The sequence below is a fragment of the Girardinichthys multiradiatus genome, chromosome 17 (genome assembly GCF_021462225.1).
Source record: "Girardinichthys multiradiatus isolate DD_20200921_A chromosome 17, DD_fGirMul_XY1, whole genome shotgun sequence".
Taxonomy (NCBI): domain Eukaryota; kingdom Metazoa; phylum Chordata; class Actinopteri; order Cyprinodontiformes; family Goodeidae; genus Girardinichthys; species Girardinichthys multiradiatus.
In genome coordinates, this window is record NC_061809.1 from 8,716,236 (window position 1) to 8,735,725 (window position 19,490).

The window sequence follows — 19,490 nt, forward strand, 5'->3', positions numbered from 1 at the left end:
AGAGTACTTTAGCTTAGTAAGTAGCATGTCTGCCATCCAGTGGACTCTTGTCAGTACTGCAATAACTAGAATTTTCTAGAATATTCATTTGTTCTATGCCTTATCAGGAATGCAGACATACTGAATTGTGGAACCAAGACTGTTATTTTTCTAACTGGCATCGATTTTGAGGAAGGCCATTATCACCTGTTCAAAACCATAGAATAAAAGCCACTTATATTGTGTAATGAGTTTAATTAATTAGAATCTCAGTGGCAATTATGAAGGTTACTGTATTTGGAGACAAAAAAACCAGTAAATGTTCTGGCAGAACTTATTTAAAAGGCAAGGACCATATTATCCAAGAAGACCAGAAAAAAAAAAAAAACTATTTTAACAAAGATTATTTTATTGCTAACAAAAAACAAACACCAAAGTCAGACAGTGTGATTCTCCAAAATGCAGTGCTTTCAGTGTGCCATTTCTTGTTGTAGTCCTGGTTATTTTTGATAAGACTGGAATTCGCCCTCAGAAAACCTCCAGGTCTGTAGAGCTGTAGACCACTGCCGTCTCCTCAGTCCCTGCAGCAGCTTCCTCTGTCCCCTCCTCCTCCTCTCCCTCTGCAGCCTCTTCCAGGGACTCCAAGGCCTCGTTGGTGTCACTGGCAAACGTCTCCCTGGAGACATCATCATGCTCATGCAGGTTCAGTGTGCCAATGGCTTGCTTCATCTTCTTGGCCAGCATGTGCCGCCTTCTCTTCTGTGCTGCCTTCTTGCTCTTGTAATCCTTTTGATGTTCCTCGAAGAAGATCTTCTTAATTTGGGACTTGCTGACGGTGGGTGTGTTTTTCAGCAGGTTGAGGAACACTCCGCCAGGCGTCCTCCGCCTGCTTCCATCCATAGTGTACATACCACCGTTTTCCTCCAGCGTGGCAGTCTCTCCCAGCACTTCTATGGCTTTTTTCTTTCCAACGACCTGAACCACACGCTCAATCAGTTCTTTTTTCGGCTCCTGCAGTCTGTATGCGATTTCGTCTATCACCTTATCATCGGGGTCATCTTCTGTGATCTCATACCGGCCCTTGAAGTCCATCTCAGCCTTAGGGCCTACTCTCTCCTTGGCAGGCCGCTTTCTCTTAGCATCCCCTCCTGCTCTGTCCTGTGACCCTTTGCCTTTCATATAATCCTCCAGCTCATCATCAAGCATGCTCACCTCTCCTTCCTGCTTGGACTGCCTCTCCATCTCCCTCTCCTTCTCCATCATCTTCCGAGCCAAGACGAAGTTATAAGTCTCAACACTCCTACTGGCCATGCTGACGCCCTCCATCCCAAACACACCCAGCTCTGCAGTTATGGCATCCTGGCACTGTTCTTGCACCACGGAGCCCCAGATGTTGTTCACCTTGCGGCTTCCCGGTGCTCCGCAGGCGGACACGGAGGGCTGACCCATCTGCGCAGAACAGGTGGGGGGCTGCGGGGCGTTTGACACCTTTAGCCGCTTTCGCCGCCAGACAGCGGCCTCCTCGTCTGACGACTCCGCGTCACTATCGCTAGACTCCACCGCCTTGGCGGAGCTCCGGTAGGCGGCGGCGGGAGGGTGAGTAACAGTAGCAGGTCTGTGCTGGAAGGACTCCCCGCTGAACGCTAGAGAACCTTGAGCTCCGGCTTGTTCGGCCGCAGCGCCACCCATCTCATTATCCGAGCTGGAGGCGGAAATTTCTCCATCTTCCAGATCACCGTCCATCAGCTCAGCCATGTTTTCCTTTAAGCCAGTGGAAAGACAGAAGATGTTCAGTACCGCACCAAAGTTCAGATCACTGGTACAAGCTAACCCCGACACAGTTAGCTGCTAACAGTACAGCTGAAACGAAAGTCAAACTCACCAATAACAAAACAAAAGTGTCACAAAGATACCTTGAGATATCTGGCTGTAGCTGGCGGGACTCAGCATAAGAGAAGACTTTGGTTTCCCTTACAACTACGGACTACACAAGTCCACAGCAACGCGTTCAGATACAAAAAGATTCGCGCTAGGTTAACCTTGTACTTCCGCTTCCAACTCTGACCCTTTCAAAATAAATGTAAAATCCAGTTACCAACACGTTAATCCTTCACACCGGACAAGTGGCTGAAAGGAGACAACTCACAGAAATCTGTAGTAACACATTTATTGGACAGCATCATATTTACTTAACACCCTGTAATTTGACTACAATTAACTTTTTTTTTTCCTCAATCAAGAGATTTTACTATATAAAGCTTCACTGAAAGCTAAATTCAGACTGTAGAAAGCAGCACAATTAGACGTGCCTTAATAGTCATGAGCCCATATATTGGCAAGAAAAACTTTCATCTTTTTTTTTTCCTTAAACTTTTCTAAAAATCTAGAAAAGCTTGTTGTCTTTTGACTTTTATTAGGTAAAACCTGACGGATGTTGGTTTGACCCCACGCTTGCGCAGTTTCATAAATAAACAATATGGCGGCGTCCTTACAGCGTCTCACGTCAGCGGGGAAATACTTTCTTCAAAGACATTTAGTGAAGACGCGTTATTTTAACGGGGTAAGACGACTGTGTTAATAGTCAATTTCCTGTGTTACTGTGTTGTTATTTTTCTGATAGTCAGCTGATTCCAGGATAACGGAGGAAAACCTTCGCGGCAAGGCTCCACAGGGTCGTTGTTTATTAGTTTGGGAACACCGGTAATATGCCCCGATCTGCTGTGATAATTCCTCTGTTTGGTATAACATCGCTGTGGACAATTGCTCATATTAATTTAGCGCTGAATAAAAGCTGACGTGAGTTGTTTAAATTAAGCATCATCATGACTTGCTGTTTACAGAGGCGGTGCTTAACAATTGCGGGGCACAGTCAATTACCAAAACATTTAGGCAGACATTTTAGCTAGCTATTACAGCACCTCTTTAAATTCCTTGAATATTCTAACTATAAAAAAATAAATAAATAATGCATTTAACCTGCTTTGGTCAAATGAGACCAAGATCATATGTGTGACGGAAAACCAACACTGCATACCACACCCATGGTGAAACATGGTGGTGGCAACATGATGCTGTGGGAATCCTTTTTTCAGCAGGGATAGGGAAGCTGGTCAGAGTTGACAATGGAGGAAAGGTTTTTTGTAACAGTAGGAAAAATAACAATCTATTTCATATAGACGAGCAAGGTAGAAAATGATGTGAATTATTTCCTGTAGTTAACAAAAAAACAAAATTAAAAAATATTAAATAAAACTCATGCTTGCAGCAATTTAATAGATATATCCAGGCAGGTGTCTTCATAATGGTTAAGTCCACCTCTTGCTTTTGTCTCCTTCAGCTTCCTGTTGGACCTCGGCGGCTGTTGGCTACCCCGGCTCCTCACCAGGTGATGCTAAATGTCCCTGAAACCAAAGTGACCACATTAGAGAACGGTCTCCGGGTGGCTTCAGAGGACTCTGGACTTACAACCTGCACCGTAAGTTAAACGTTTTTACTTAAAATATTTTTCTTCAAAGATTATGACTAGATAGCAAAGTGTTTGGAGGACATTCATAAATGCCCTCTTCCAGGTTGGTTTATGGATAGATGCTGGCAGTCGCTATGAGAACGAAAGGAATAATGGCACGGCACACTTTCTGGAGCACATGGCATTTAAGGTGAGTGTAAAGTTTTTTCATCTTCTACTACCTGGAAAAGACATGAGCTCATCAGTGAATGCAACTGTCCCACAGGGTACAAGGAAGCGCTCCCAGCTGGACCTGGAGTTGGAGATTGAGAACATGGGTGCCCATCTAAACGCCTACACATCCCGAGAGCAAACGGTCTACTACGCCAAAGCTTTCTCCAAGGATCTTCCACGAGGTGGAGTACAACAGAAAACCTTGTTGGATGATAAGTCAGAGAGGCCAAACTTTGTCTACAGTAGCTGTGTCTTTGATAAAACGTCTAGTTTCTTGTACCTAGCTGTTGAGGTCCTGGCTGACATCATCCAGAACAGCACACTCGGTGAAGCGGAGATCGAGAGGGAGCGAGGTGTGATCCTGAGGGAGATGCAGGAAGTGGAGACCAACCTGCAGGAAGTGGTCTTTGATCATCTGCATGCCACAGCGTACCAGTCTACAGCACTGGGCAGGACAATCCTGGGTCCCACTGAGAACATCAAGTAAGACCAAACATGTTCACTACAGTTAGCTGGCTCAAAGTCAGTTTGTTCCTTATACTGATGGTTGTGTATGTGTTTGTTATCCAGGACGATCAACAGAGGAGACCTAGTTGAGTACATCACCACCCACTACAAAGGACCCAGGATAGTGCTGGCTGCTGCTGGAGGTCTGATTGCAAATGGCCAAGAGTCCAAGTAACATACAGATTCGCTCATCATGGATGTCACACTATGTTCGGGCCTTTAAGGGAGCATTTAAGCCATCCTTTTTCTAATGTCACTTTTAATTTATTGTGGATTTTCTCTAACCCAAACAGGGTCAGAATTATGCATACACATTCAAATATATGCATTAATCTCCACTGCTGTTTGATTAAATGTCCTCCAGCTGGTTTCATGCTCTTCCATACAAGGTTCTGGTATAAGTTTGTGACACTGCAGTGGCCTATTGGAACACCCAACTGTGCTCCAATCTGCTTTGATAAGTGACCAAGAATGAAGCACCTGCTCTAAAATTGATGCATACAAGCTAGAATCTGCTGGTTTCCCACATTGACAAGCCAGCTACAGGTTTCCTACACAGTCTTGAGAAGTCTGGAAAAGTGTGCCATTTTATTTGAACAATTTCCATCTCTGATGAGGTCTGGAAAAATAAAAATTGAGTATTGAAAAACATGGAATTTCCAGACCTAATGTCTTATTCCTTAATGTAAAAGATAAAACCCAGACTTTCTGAAAACTAAAGGGTTTTTTAAAATGATTTATTTTTAGGTGACCTCCTTTGGTTTTGGTCTACTACATCGCATCACCAATTGGAGTAAAGTTTTAACATCAGACAAGACCAGGATTCAGATATTTGGCCACGAAAAGAAGAAGTGTGTTTGGAGAAGTCATGTTGAGGCTTCAAAACCTAACTGTCGAGCTTGGTGGTGGTAGCATCATGCTGAGGGCCTGTTTAGCTCCTAGGAGTACTTGTGCAAAGTGGGTGGAATAATGTAGGAGGAGGACTACTTCTAAATTCTTAATCTTCACCAGAACTCAACAGCTAGATGGTTAACAGCTGGACAATTGGAATAGAAAATGGAACTCAAACACACATCGAAATATCCAACCAGAACAACACCAGGAGCTTCTTGTTTGTTACAGAAAGTGACGTTTCTTTGCAACTTGCTAAGAAACGGTTAACCAAATATTAGTGAGGCTTTCAGTCTGTATAAATATTTCTGACCGTTTGTGGATTAAGAAAAAAACACATTCAATTCTAACTTGCACCCACTTCTTGTTATTATAACGAGTTTCTCATTTGTAGTATAATCATTTCCTGGTTCAGGAAATGATTATACTACAGAACGTCATCATTCATGTGATATTCACGCCCATGATGAGTGTATGTAAAAATTGTTTACCAGCACTGCAGGAAGATTGTTATTCCTGACATGTGGCGACAGATCCAGGAAGTTAACATGTTTGTTGGTTCTTTGAGATTGCTCTAATGCTGCTATCTGCCTCGCACCTAATCAGGTGTTTGCCACCAGGAGCTTATCAGTTTGGCCAGGTTTCACTTTGGAAAACTTCCGAGTCGGGATCAAGGTGAAGTCCCAGCACCTCCTCCGTGTCACTTTACAGGAAGTGAGGTAAGGAGCTGTCTTTGTTTTTTTGGGTTTTTTTTGCTATATTTTTGAAATATTGATGCTGTGCAGTCAAAACAACTGCAAGTCCACCCAAAGAGCAGATGATTAATTAGCCAGATGAAGTCTTTAAAACCCTAAAATGTCAACGCTGGACCTACAAGAGGCTCATGCTGATGTTGATGTTCCTTTCTGCACAGTCAGACGGAGACGGCAGTCAGGAGGAAACCTTTACTGACTCAGAAATACAGACGTTTGCCAGAGAGAATGTGGACAAAGACCAGGACTTTTTAGAATAATGTTTTATGGACATATGGCTCTGCATTTGATTTATTTGAACACCAGAACCGAGGACATGTTTGGCATAAACAAAACAAAGCATTCCAGGAAAGGAACCTCATACCAGCTGTGAAGTATAGAGCCGAAAGTGTCATGGTTTGGGGATGCTTGGCAGCAACTGGACTTCGCCAGCAAGACCTCACAGAATCCACAATAATCGGCTTATGTAAAAATTAACTTGAGAATAAAGAGAGACTGTCTGTCTGCAACATGAAAATGACCCAAAACCTACCAGTAAATCCACAAAGGTATAGCTGAGAATTATAAAGCATAAAGACCTGGACCCAGATCTTGATCTCATTAAGATGCTGTGAGGTGACTTGAGATGAGCTGAACATGCAACAAAAAAAAAAAACATCTCACAGGAACAAAGTTAACATCAACAGGTGAACATTTCTTCATGAACTGGTTTATCTGCTCCAGCAGCCAGCCGGCCTTCGCACATTTCCAGTTGTAGAAAAGTGTTGTCAGTCTTCTGAACAGTAGTGTGCAGCAATGTGTGGGGGAGGGGCAGTACCATGTTACTCTAAAACCCAAATGGCTGAAGACAAGGTTCCCACTGTATTTCTGTTTCAACATTTCAAAATACAGTTTTCCTATTTTTCCTTTACTGCCTTTATAAAAAAATCTAGGTACAAAACATTTTCCTTATTTATCTGTTTATCTTCAGCAAATCATGAAATAACTCAGTCCAGACAAGACACTGTAGATTTAGCAGTGTGGTAAAGAGCTATTTCACTTTGTTTTTGGCATCTTGGCAAACTTGGATCAAGTAAATCACAGTGTGCGGTCATTAGGAACCTTTAGTTTACAAAATTCCCAAAAATGAAATTTTAAATGCTTTTTATGGCATTTAAATTGAACCCAGTTAAAGAATCTGGGGTCCAGTTTAAAACCCATCAGTAAAAAGACATAGAAGCCATGATAACAGAGTTGGATGTGGCCAACTAAAACTAATCCTCCTCATCTGAATATAAATCAGCGTAAAAAGCCTCTTTTTCCAGAAGTTCAGAATTTTAGCTTTAAGCTAATGGTTAGCATTAGCTAACATTCCCCAGCATTCTTCTGTCATCATAGAGAGCTAAATATTTTCTGTTGAACCGGATGATCTCTGCAGGAACCATGTCTGCTTCTGTTCCAGATCCGAGTGCGCGATGATAAAATGCCCCTCGCTTACATCGCCATTGCCGTGGAAGCGGTTGGATGGTCCCACCCCGACACCATTCCCCTGATGGTGGCCAACACTCTGATTGGAAACTGGGACCGCTCCTTTGGTGGAGGTGTGGTGAGTATCAAGGAAAATTTGCAGCTGCATTTTTTTTGTATGTGAGTCAACGCAGTTGTGACCAGATAAGGTATGTCCTCGAAGTTCACATGTGGTGATTAAAGTCGAGTTGTGTCCTCAGAACCTGTCCAGTAAACTGGCTCAGATGGCCTGTCAGGGAAACCTGTGCCACAGCTTCCAGTCCTTCAACACCTGCTATACAGACACAGGTCTGTGGGGACTCTACATGGTGTGTGAGCCGGGCACCATCGGCGACATGATGCACTTCACTCAGATGGAATGGTGAGCACGCTCCCAAACATTGACCAGAACACGGATACAGTGGACGGGTTAAAGTCACAGAAACGTAATGTAGATCATTGCTTCTCGACAGGATGTCTCTTTGTACCAGTGTGACAGAAAGCGAGGTGGCTCGAGCCAAGAACCTGCTCAAGACCAACATGCTCCTGCATCTCGATGGTAGGTCAGCATGAAGAAGCATGAGGTCAGGTCGTAGCTTGAGTTAACATTGATTGGTTCTCTACAGGATCCACCCCAATCTGTGAGGATATCGGCAGGCAGATGCTGTGCTACAGCCGCAGGATACCTCTGCATGAACTGGAGGCCCGGATTGATGTGAGTCATACACTGGACGTTAGAGGACATCCAGAGTAATGAACGGACAATAGACCTTTCTGGTATTAGACAGAACCAGAAGAACTGCCTTAGATCTTTATTGTATAGACTCAGCAATGTGAAACATTTATCAATTCAATTCAAAAATACTTTATTAATCCCAAAGGGAAATTACATGTTGTTATAGCTCATATTATGAAGGTTTCCTCAAAGAGCCGTTGTAGATGCTGATGGCTGTGGGCAGGCAGGATCTCCTGTAGCGCTCCGTCTTACAGCAGATCTGAAGAAGCCTCTGACTGAAGACACTCTGTTGTTGTAGGACAGTCTCATGAAGAGGAGGCTCAGGGTTCTCCATAATGTTCTTCATTTTATGAAGAATCCGTTTTTCCACAATGATCTCCAGAGGTTTCAGAGGAGTCTCCAGAACAGAGCCAGCCTTTTTTATCAGCTTGTTGAGCTTTTTTAAGTCCCTGGCTCTGATGCTGCTTTCCCAGCAAATGATGGCAGAAGAGATCACACTCTCCACAACAGACTTATAGAAGATATGCAGCATCTTGCTGCAAACACCAAAGGACCTAAGCTTCCTCAATAAGTACAGTCTGCTCTGTCCCTTCTTGTAGATGGCTTCACAGTTGCATCTCCACTGTAGTCTGTTGTCCAGGTGAACACCAAGGTATTTATACTCCTCCTCCCCCTCCACTTCTTCTCCTATGATGGAAATAGTTTTTGACTTATTCCTGTTTCAAGGATTTTGGTCTACGTTGACCCGATGGCGTCACAAAGTTGCTACAGATTTGTGGGCTGCACATCCATATGAATCTCTGCTGGACTGAGGAGAACTTTAGAGTACAGTGGTCTCTTCATGGTGCACAGATGGGTACACTGTGGTCATAAAGGTATGGACATGGTCAGCAAAAACACTCAATTAGGCTGTAGTGTTTAAACAGATGCTCTGTTGGTGCCCATGGGCCCATATTGAGCGAAGAAAATATCCCCCTACACCATTATACCACCACCAGCAGCAGTCTGAAGGGTTGATACAAGTTAGGATGGACCCATCAGACCAGGTAAAACTTGCCAAAGCTGCCCGGTTTTGGTGAGCCTGGTAGGAGTTGTACCAGATGTAGTTTTCTGCTTCTAGGTTCAACATCTTTTAGATACAGAGATGCAATTCACCAACCCTTTGTTGTAACAGGTGGTCATTTAAAATGCTTTTCTATCTCGAACCAGTAGGCCCATTATCCTGTGATGACACAAAAGCATTTTTCTCCACACGACCATTCATTGGGTAATTTCTCTTTTTCAGACCATTCTCTGTAAACCAGAGACGACTGTATGGGAAAAATGCCTGAAGTCGCTGCCATGCAATTGGCTAAAGTGCTATTTGTGTTAATTGCACCTTTAAACTGAATCTGTTTAAGCGACTGAGAATGTGCCCCTAATAAAGACGCTGTTCGGTCCTATTTCTGAAGCACACAGGCACCCTGGACTTTTTCATCACATTGAAATGGTTTTAAAAGAAGCAATTTCCTTAGCGACAAGCAATATTTTAGCCCACTCTGGAGAACTGGTTGAAAAGTTTTATAATCTAATATTGTGTGTAATCCTTTATCACAGGCCATCGATTCCAACACCATTAAGGAGGTCTGCACCAAATACATCTACAATAGAGCTCCTGCCATTGCAGCAGTTGGTATGTTGCACTATTTAATCTGGCCATGTGATGCACTTTTAAAGCTAACGTTTAAAGGTGATTGTAGTGGTAAATCCATCTGCTTGAGCTACAAACGTTCAAAACATGTTCTTTTTTTCTTGCTGTAGGTCCAATTGAACAGCTGCCACACTACAACCAGATTCGCAGTGGGATGTTCTGGATGAGAAGCTGAGCAGCACTGCTGAGGAACCATCAACTGCACAGAAACATTTTTAAGTCTTGGGTCTAGATTTTTTTATTATAAAATAAAGAATAACACAATAACATTAAAATAACACAGATTCTATCCTTATTTATGGTTGGTGTCATTTTTTATTCTTGGCTGCCACTTGTTCCTGAGCAGCTTTCTTGGCTTTGACCATCTCCACCAGTTCCTGTCAGACAAACGCAGGCATTTTCCATTAGTAATACATTTTGAGACTCAGATTCATTTCATCTTAGATCCAAATGAACAAAGAATATACCCGGTTTGGATGAACATACCTTGTACCTCTTCATACAGTCCTTCTTGCTCCGTCCAGGAACAGCAGCAGCGATCTTCTCCCACCGCTCAGGTGTGCTCACAGGGTAGCTCTTCAGTGCTTGTTCCAGAAGTTTCTGTTCCTCTGTGGTCCAGGGGCTGGTGTTCCCTTCACTTCCAGAGGCTGGAGGATCACAGAGCACCTAGTTAGTGACCCCCGTTTTGCTAGTCGACTTGATTTACAAGGTCTGGTAACATTTTTGATTTCAAGGTTGCAGGAGTTTCTGGTTCATCCCAATTACGTATCCATTTCATTCAAACCATAGCATATATGGGTATCATCAGAACAATACTCAAATCCCATTTAATTGTACATTAACTTCTAAAGAAAGAAAAACAACTTTCTGCTTAATTTGGTTCTAATCCTCATTTGGCCCAGTTGACTATGACCATTTAGGATGCCAGATCAATCCAAAGTGTGAGCCACCTCCTACTGATGACCATTATTTATCCTGGTCATACAACCACATTTCCTTACAGACCGAGTAAATGATCAGTTCCTTTATATAACCAGGTCAGGTACAAAATGATTTTTTATGAGCAGTACCCATTGCTACTAAAGCATTTAAAGCACCTAACCGTGCTAAACACAGGATAAAAGCGGTCACAACAAAGCAGAAGCTTTAGCTGCAGCTTAAACCATTTTATCTGCTTCATTTGACTCAAATCCAAAACACGCTTTGTTTACTGTAGCACTCTGGACCCACACAGTAATGGTTCTTGATTCCTAATTGAGCCTGGAAAGTTTCCAGAAATTTTCGAAGTACGCTTACCATCAAATCTCTCTGAGGGCAAGGCGTTGTCTACGGAAGGTGGCACCGATGTGTGCTCCTTCTTGAACTTCTCATAGGCCTTTTTGTTGATCTCATCTTTCTGCAGTGGATCTGAGGACAAGGTGGTAAACATGTCCAGTCATCATCAACTTTCAGTAGCTGAGATATTCTAATGCCACTTTTATTTTCTTGCTGTAAAATTAACTTTTGATAATTCCACACATTGGTGAAATCTATTTTCAAGATTTTATTTTATTTTTTGAGGAACTAGTGGGCTTTATTTTGGTTATTATATTCAAACTAGGCAGACAGGAAATAGGGCTGAGAGCGGGGGAAGAAGACATGCAGCAGAGGTCTCTGGGCTCAGGATTTGAACCTGGACAGCAGCGTTGAGGACTGTGACCTCCATATTGGGGTCGCACTCTCTACCATTACGCGTCGTGCCCCAGTTTCCTAGATTTCTCCATCAGACAAACTTAGATAAACTAAAATCTACAAAAATAAAAACAGACTAGATTATTCTAGACTGAACATATGTATGTTCAGAACTCAAAACTGAATATAAAATTATTTAAAAAGCCTTTCTTTCAAAAATTCTGGTTTTATGTTTTAAAATAAATAAGGCTGGAAACTGAATGTTTTTGTACTAAATACTCATTTATCAAAAATCTTCCATAATTTTCATGACTGCGTAGGAACCCTGTATTAAAATCCATAATATTAAATGGCCTGAACTTGTATAGCACTTTATCAAGTTCCCGGAGACCCCAAAGTACTTTACGCCACAATCAGTCATCCACCTTTTCACACACTGACAGTGGTGAGCTACATTGTAGCCACAGCTGCCCTGGGGCAGAGTGACAGAGGCGAGGCTGCCATACACAGGCACCACCGAACCCTCTGACCACCATGTTACGAACGTTTCTGAAGGAACAGAAATGACCATGTCTAAATCTAACAAACAGAAAATCATCACAAACAAACCCAAAATCAAACATTTCTTTTATTATTTTAATTTTCAGTTTGTTTGTTTTTTTTTTTTTACAATTGAAAAAATTAATTTCAACACTATCTTTATTTTGCATTGCTTTGCTAATCTTACCAAGTTTTTGAAGATTCTTGGCTTTGTTGATTACATCTTTGGCTGTCCTCTTCATCCCACTAGAGGAGTGCAAGTTCATGTAGTTAGCAATGACCTCCCACCTGGAAGATAAAACAATATGTACTGAAACACAAGAAAAGGGATGTGAATAAGACCACAGACTGGGACCAAACAGCACCGTGACACCACTTGGTACTTTTCACATTTCTTTATATTACAACCACAGATTGACGGAGCCATACAGGACTGCATAATTATGATGCAGAGGAAAGATGATACATGGTTTACAAACTTTCCTTACTTTAAAGTCTGAAAAATGTGGTGTGTGTGTGTTGGAGTTCACCCTAACCCAAGAATCATTCCTTACAGTTTTGCTCTACTTCACATCAAATTCACACACACATTCACACATTGACGTTAGACGTCAGAGCTTTATTCCACTAGCCTACCTGGCATTAGTTCCAGCAGGAAACAGATTAACCGCTTTGATGAGCAGCTGGAGGTCATCCTCGTTCCAACCCTTTCCCCCGCCGACCCCTCCACTGGCCTGCTCGGCGCTCCGGGCCGCCTGCCGGGCTTGAACCTCAGCCTCCCTCTCCTTCTGCAGCTGCGCGTTTACTTCCTCTACCTGAAAATGAAACCAAACATGTTACATAACTGAATTGGTGGAATTTACTGTATTAAGCTGCATTTAACTAAAAGTCCCAAGGGCTATTACCTGCTTCTCCACTGCTGCCTTGCTGTCCTCCTTTGAGGCTGAAGCCAGCATCTCATTCAGAGACTGCAGACTGACACAGAATATCACTTCAATTAACAGAAAGAAAGAAATGTGCACCTGAAGGGGACATGTTGCTTTCACAAACCACTCTGATAGGTCAAGTTAGGGATTTATATGAACAGTTCCAAAGATTTGAAGGATGTTTGTGGTTTTGATCTACAGACATGATCTGGTCATTAACTATACCTTGTTAGTTCCAGGCGATCACAGAGTTTCTCCACTTCCTCCATCATTTTCACACTGTCAGCTTCATTGTCAGCAAAGTAATTCCAGTTCTGTAGGAGGAGAAAACATTACCTGAATGCCCAAAAATCTATTTTTCAGTTTGCTCAACCTTAATAAGCCACAACACCGAATCATATTCTTTGGCTGCGTGTTTGTGAGAGTTAACCTTGCAGGTGGTCCTGAGTTTCTGCCTCTCCTTTTTGATGGCTTTCTTCTGGGTCTCCTTCTCCTTCTTAGCCTGCAGGGCAGCCTGTCTGGCCTCCTCTTCGTCCTTCTCCTTCGCTAAGCGAGCCGCCTCAAGCTCCGCCTGCCGGGCCTAGCACAAATAAAATCAAACTTAAAAGTTGAGATATAAAAATAAACTTAAGAATGTTTATTTCAGCTTGTCCTATCTGTGGATCCGTTTGGAATCTTTTTCTACATTGTGTGTCCTAAGATGGATTTAAGCTCAACTCCATGGTGCTGTCAACATAATTATCTTAATATTGTGTTCTACTATTTATGTAAGATCCCTTTCTAACACCCGATTCTGTGGGGGTCTCTATTCTCCCTCAGACATTGTGCTGCTTTCCAACAAATCTATATTGCTGCACAAAAAAAAAAAAAAAAAAAACCTGCAGGTTTTTAAAATGGTAATGGTAAATGGACTGAACTTATATAACGCTTTTCCAGTCATACAGACCGCTCAAAGCGCTTCACACTAGAGCCACATTCACCCAATTGCACTCACTAACGCTCACACATTCATACACCGATACGCAGATCGGTAGGCAACTTGAGGTTAAGTTCCTTGCCCAGGCACATCGACCTATGGCAGGTGGAAGCTGGAATCAAACCCACAACCTTCTGATTGCAAGACGACTACTCTTCCTACTGAGCCACAGTCGCCTCTAAAAGTGTTCTGCTTTTTATTCGTACTAATCTGCTCTCAGATTTCGTCTGGTCCAGTTTGAATCCTCCACCACAATCTCAAATGTTATCTGTACACAAGTGAAACCTGCACTCAGAACCCCTCTGCTCTCAGATTTTTGTTGGTCTTGCTAAGACAGTGGTAACTCCACCCAGTGACAGTTCGAGCCAATAGAAAGACAGCGTGTGACTAAGCTATCACTGCCTTGTTGGACTCAGAGGTAACTCTACAGAATGACAAAATAAAAGGTTCTAAATATGATCACTTTCAAATCATAGAAACATTTCTCTTACATATAGAATTCATAAACTTTCAGTTAAAGAAAAATATTACTCCGCTGACTACAGTATGTTTACTGCATCACTGCAAAGAAAAGTTAAATATCCTAAATTACCGTATTTTCCGCACTATAAGGCGCACCGGATTATAAGGCGCACCTTCAATGAATGGCCTATTTTAGAACTTTTTTCATATATAGGGCGCACCTGATTATAAGGCGCATAGAATAGAAGCTACTGCAGTCAACGTTTGACTGGGGTTGCGTTATGCATCCACTAGATGGAGCTGTGCTAAAGAGAATGTCAACAAAACAGTCAGATAAGTCAGTCAGTCAAACTTATTTAATACACTACAAACCAGCGTTCTGATAACTCCATTCACTCTCATGGTAAGGTCTCCTCTACATAGAATTCTATTGAATAGAGCCAACCGCACGTTAGGAATGCATTGGAGTCTATGAAGTTGAAGTTGAAATCAAACGTTAGTTAAAACGTGAAAGGGAACTTTTCCTTGATTCAGTAAACACGTAAAAGAAACAGTTTGATGCACTAAATGAAACGTTAGTACTGTTAACCTTTCCTGTTTCTGTCCCCTGACCGTAGTCTGATGACACAGGGGAGACGCTTTCTCCAGGGCCGAAGTTACTAGTTTCCTCGGGGTTAACTCCCTCACTCATACGTTGCTGAGTTGAGCATGAAGAAACAGCATCAAAACACTGAGTTGTTGACGAGATTCGGGGTTCTTTTTAATGACTTTGCAGCACGTAAAAACACAGGGCTTACAGACTCATACACCGCTGCTCCGGTCGCCGTCTCTACCCACCCCACACACACAATAATACCGACGTCACTCCTTCACTCTTGATTCTCAGCTACGGCAGCACACAGCGCCACCTCTGTCAGGAGGAGTAATGTCAACATCTTCCATACACACACACGAAACATACACCCCACACATTGAGCTTCTAATCACATATAGTTCAGGCATTTCCTGCAACAGTACATTCAAACGTTATACACACACAAGTGGTGTTGGACTAGGAGTAAGCACAGTACAGGTGTTTACCGCTATTACTTCGGCGACACCCCTGACTACGGTAGCCGTAATGCTGCAAGCGGTGCGGCTTTGTAGTTTACCAGTCGCACTGAAACATTTTGACAGAGCACCGTGTACAACCAGTATGGATCAACCAATTAACCAATTGATCCATATATAAGGCGCTCCGGATTACAAGGCGCACTGTCATTTGTTGAAAAAATTAAAGGTTTTTAAGTGCGCCTTATAGTGCGGAAAATACGGTACACAAATATGTATTTTGATTGAAAATATCAAATGTAGTACATTCTGAACTTGTCTTTCTGTGTGGATCTGAATTGAAACATTTTGATTGTTTTAAGGTCTGTAAAACTAGCTGCATATGACTTTACTTCATTAAAAATGCATTTAAATGAACAGAGGAAGCTTTAATTTGCTGCATTTTGTTCTTAATAAGAAACCCAACCGTAGCAAATAGTTTGACTTACCCTCTCCTTCTCTTCCTGCTCTTTCTTCTTGGCTTCAGCTTTAGCCTTCTTCTCACCCTCTTTCCTGGCTTTTTCTTCTTCTTTGAATTTCTTAATTCTAGGGTCACAACTGTAGGCCGTATCTGTAGTGAAACAAAGTCAATAATGTGGACCCTCACACGTGTAAATCAAGTTCTGCAGTGTGTGTGTGTGGCGGTGCAGACTGTACCAACTAGAGTGCGTATTCTGTTCATCTCCTCCTTTTTCCTCTGAGCTCTGGAAGCTCGGTTCTGCTTCTCGATCCATCTCCTTTCGTCTCGACTGAGGACCAAAATAATTCTCATGTTATAGGACCAGGGCTGAACTACCTTAATATTTTAGGATTGGACACCTGAACCTCAATTCTTGTATCAACACTTTTTCCTGCATCCTTTTTCTGAGCTCATAAATTCCAACTGTTATTCAACCAGATGTTGGAATTTTTTAGTCATAGTTGGGTAAAATACTGCAATGTAAAATTTTGAGATTCATCATTGTTTGGAGGGCTTTCTGTATCATGGGTCAGGTTTCAGGTCTAAGACACCGCAGCTTACCATTCAGCCTTCTCCTTTTCCTCTTCATCCAAGTAGGAGAATTCCCTCCATGAGTCAAAGTTGTACCTTTAACAGTAAAGATGATGTTTATAAATGCTATCTGTACACCAGTTTTTATCATCCAATCCTACGAAAATGAAAGAAACTTTTCCACCTACCAAAAATAGTAAAAATTGTCCACTTCTTCAAAAGACGAGTCCATGGTTCCGAGAGATGGCCCATGCTTTTTGGAAGACCATCTGGCATTTCTCTCAAAAACAGGAGCAAACACCTTAAAAAAGTTTTCTTTGCCTTCACCTTTGGAAGGCACGCTATTGTCAAAGGTTGGATCAACGCTGTCGAAGGCTCTTCTCTTCACTGGGTCTGATAGAATTTCAATAGCTAAGGTGCAAACAACAAAGGGAAACAGTGAGGCTAAAATCAAGATTTTACCATCAGTGTTCTGTTAGTTTTAATCTGACATCTGGGAAAGCACCTTTAGTTATACAGGTAAAGTAGTCATTGTCTCCTTCAACAATCTGTTCTCCTGCTGCTTTCCTTTTGTCAGGATGGTGCTTTAACACAATGGCTTTGTCTGTAGAGAAACAGTAGAGGTAATGAACCATCGGAATCACATTTATCCAGATAAATGATCCATGAGACCAGAGGAAAAATACTTACGGGCTGCTTTAATCTGTTTCTGTGTGGCTTTATACCTCAAATGCGGGAGGCCGAGGACAGCGTAGTGATCTTGATTCTGACACATAAGATAAATGGGTTTCAAATCAGCCATAAACCCCTTTACTATTGCAGTTAAAACATATATAGGTCTCTCAGGTACACAACCAGGACAATTAGAATATGAGATTTCATTATACGCTGATGATGGGATTCTCTTTCTGCAAATCTTCCTAATTTGATCCGATGCAATCATTTGGATAGTTCTCAGGCTATAACTAGCGATGTATCAAGCAACACATTTTAAAGCTAGATGAAGAAAAAAGCCCAATTTGCTTCCTCAACTCTAACAATGCTGGAGAGGCCCTATGCTTTCTCTCAGATACCTTCCAGTCTTTAGGATCCAGTGTTCGGAGCATCGGGTGCTCCTCCAGCTGTAACTCTTCATCCTCCGACTCTTCTGAGGACTCCTCTTCTTCCTCCAGCTCTTGAAAGGAGGCCGACACATTTCTGTTTCTCCTCCTGATGTAGGCTTCAAACCATCGACCCACCGGCTCCACCAGAACCTGCACAGAAGCTGTGGATTTCACAGAAGTGGTCAGGACAACATCATAGACTGATTTTCTAAATAAAAAAATGTAAAAAATTAATTTCTTTCATGGCTCCCATGCAGCAGTGGCATCATGAAATATTTGAAACTGTCAACTTGGCCCATTAAACTCAGTGGGCAGAATTAGGCAGGCTCCTCCACAGATTCTGACCTCTGATTGGCTGCATCACACAGCAAGTCAAGACAGCTTCTTCCAAGTTTGCTATGAGGTTAATGTATTCGCTGGAAGGCACAGAAATAACTCCAATAACTTCAAGAATCTGCTCCATTTTTTTTTTAACCACAAACTCTTTGTGAGCAACTCCAGCTTTTATATTCCCAGCTTGGTATATGTCTGTTAGTGGACTGACTGATGAAAGTTAATTGTTCAAAATGTCATTAATTTTAGATTGGACTTTGTTTTAATGTAAACTGTCCCAATCTGCCTTTATGTTGTAATGTTTTACATCATAAAACTGAACAGAATGAATGTAGAAAAATATTGTAAATTTGGAGAACAGTGGGGGCAGTATCATGATTTGAAACTAACCTGCTCTTTCAAGCCATTAGTTGGGCAGATATTATATAAGATGAGTGTTAAGATAACATTTATATGACCAGAGGACAGTCCCACAAGATCATATATCAAGTAGAATAGCATTTATATCATTTTTTTGTTTTCAAACTTGGTATGGTTTTAATTGATTTGCAAATGTGAACTAAAAGCCTTTGTCAGAAAAACAGGTGGAAGGTTCTATTAAAGGTTGGGATTGACACGCGGCCTCAAGTAAGGAAATTCAGGTATCTTGCTCACAAGTGATGGCAGGATGCCCAGGATAGGCATCCTAATTGTGACTCTGACTCTAATTGTTCCATCCTGCAGTGGTTAAGAATGAGGTAGTTCTCAATTTACTGGTCCATCTAAAACCCTAAGAGCATCACCTAAAGCATTACACTGCTACCTAGCAACAGCTCAGCTTTATCACATGTAAAATACACCACAGTGATTCCAAATGTTATCACTCTACATTGAGCATTGTATGTTTTTTGTTGAAGACAATGGATCCAATTATTTTGCCACTGATTAGCTCTACATCTCTTGTACTACAAAGTGCTTGCATAAGTTATTTACACCATCTGAACCTTTTAACTACTTTTTGCAGCAGAACTAAGGGAATTAACCAGAAAGCAGTTGATGTAACAGGATGTCTGCTGGTTTGAACGATGCCTCCCTGTCCTTTGATTGCCTTTAGGAAAAATAGTTTCAGTTTCAGACTCCTACAAATAAAAAAGGCTGGAAATTAAAATGGAATGTGTTCTAAAGTGCAGATCTATCTTATCTGCTGAATAATTTAAGGAAAGAGCTCCAATAGAGTACTGGCGCAAACTATCAGTGGATAGCCAGTGGGATCCATTGTGCAACACAGCAAACAGCGTTCAACGCGAGCTAATCAGAAAAGTTCATAAACTACAACATTAAATAAGCCAATATACTCAGTTTAACTTCCACGGTCTATTTAGAAATAAGTTAAGTTGTACTGAGAGTGTAACAGGAGTAGCTTGAACTTGGCTAGCTGTTTTCATGTGGCCTGTGCCCGTGTCGCTCCTTACCGGCAACCGCTTTAAACACAGCCGTCTCCTCTCCGTCCTTCGCCTCTAATAGCATCCTGGAGCAATGGCGGCAGCGCACATTCACAAGACGAAACACTGAAAGGATAGCCGGCTAAAGTGCTGAGGTGTACGGCCCGCTCACTGCCACTCCACATGGGCCTCCTGGTGCAGGTGCTGCCAGTCCGAGAGAAGCTGAGAGGCCTCACCATGAAACTGCTCCGTGTTTGCA

General features: G+C 42.1%; 3 protein-coding genes across 4 annotated transcripts; 1 reads left to right on the forward strand and 2 right to left on the reverse strand.

The window, feature by feature from the left end:
- Window positions 1-368: 368 nt before the first annotated feature.
- phax (phosphorylated adaptor for RNA export) lies at window positions 369-2,044 on the reverse strand. Of its 2 annotated transcripts, none has more exons than XM_047390012.1 (2): window positions 1,893-2,044; window positions 369-1,740 (listed from the first exon to the last, which is right to left on the reverse strand). In XM_047390012.1, the coding sequence occupies exon 2, from the start codon at window positions 1,732-1,734 to the stop codon at window positions 508-510; it is 1,227 nt and encodes a 408-aa protein (XP_047245968.1). In that variant the 5' UTR covers window positions 1,735-1,740; window positions 1,893-2,044; the 3' UTR covers window positions 369-507. The 2 variants fall into 2 exon arrangements, with proteins under 2 accessions (XP_047245968.1, XP_047245967.1); XM_047390011.1 differs by having other exon boundaries at window positions 1,862-2,027.
- A 344-nt stretch (window positions 2,045-2,388) lies between these two features.
- On the forward strand, window positions 2,389-10,014 carry pmpcb (peptidase, mitochondrial processing subunit beta). Its single transcript, XM_047390218.1, has 13 exons — window positions 2,389-2,539; window positions 3,317-3,454; window positions 3,549-3,635; window positions 3,711-3,840; window positions 3,943-4,141; window positions 4,229-4,308; window positions 5,663-5,775; window positions 7,250-7,393; window positions 7,515-7,675; window positions 7,767-7,852; window positions 7,920-8,008; window positions 9,626-9,701; window positions 9,830-10,014. The coding sequence occupies exons 1-13, from the start codon at window positions 2,456-2,458 to the stop codon at window positions 9,892-9,894; spliced, it is 1,452 nt and encodes a 483-aa protein (XP_047246174.1). The 5' UTR covers window positions 2,389-2,455; the 3' UTR covers window positions 9,895-10,014.
- dnajc2 (DnaJ (Hsp40) homolog, subfamily C, member 2) lies at window positions 9,940-19,476 on the reverse strand. The gene is made up of 16 exons (XM_047390217.1): window positions 19,262-19,476; window positions 17,448-17,638; window positions 17,065-17,140; window positions 16,880-16,978; window positions 16,563-16,785; window positions 16,405-16,470; window positions 16,041-16,132; window positions 15,833-15,954; window positions 13,287-13,436; window positions 13,082-13,170; window positions 12,836-12,905; window positions 12,567-12,745; window positions 12,118-12,218; window positions 11,016-11,126; window positions 10,206-10,366; window positions 9,940-10,096 (listed from the first exon to the last, which is right to left on the reverse strand). The coding sequence occupies exons 1-16, from the start codon at window positions 19,314-19,316 to the stop codon at window positions 10,028-10,030; spliced, it is 1,854 nt and encodes a 617-aa protein (XP_047246173.1). The 5' UTR covers window positions 19,317-19,476; the 3' UTR covers window positions 9,940-10,027.
- Window positions 19,477-19,490: the final 14 nt, after the last annotated feature.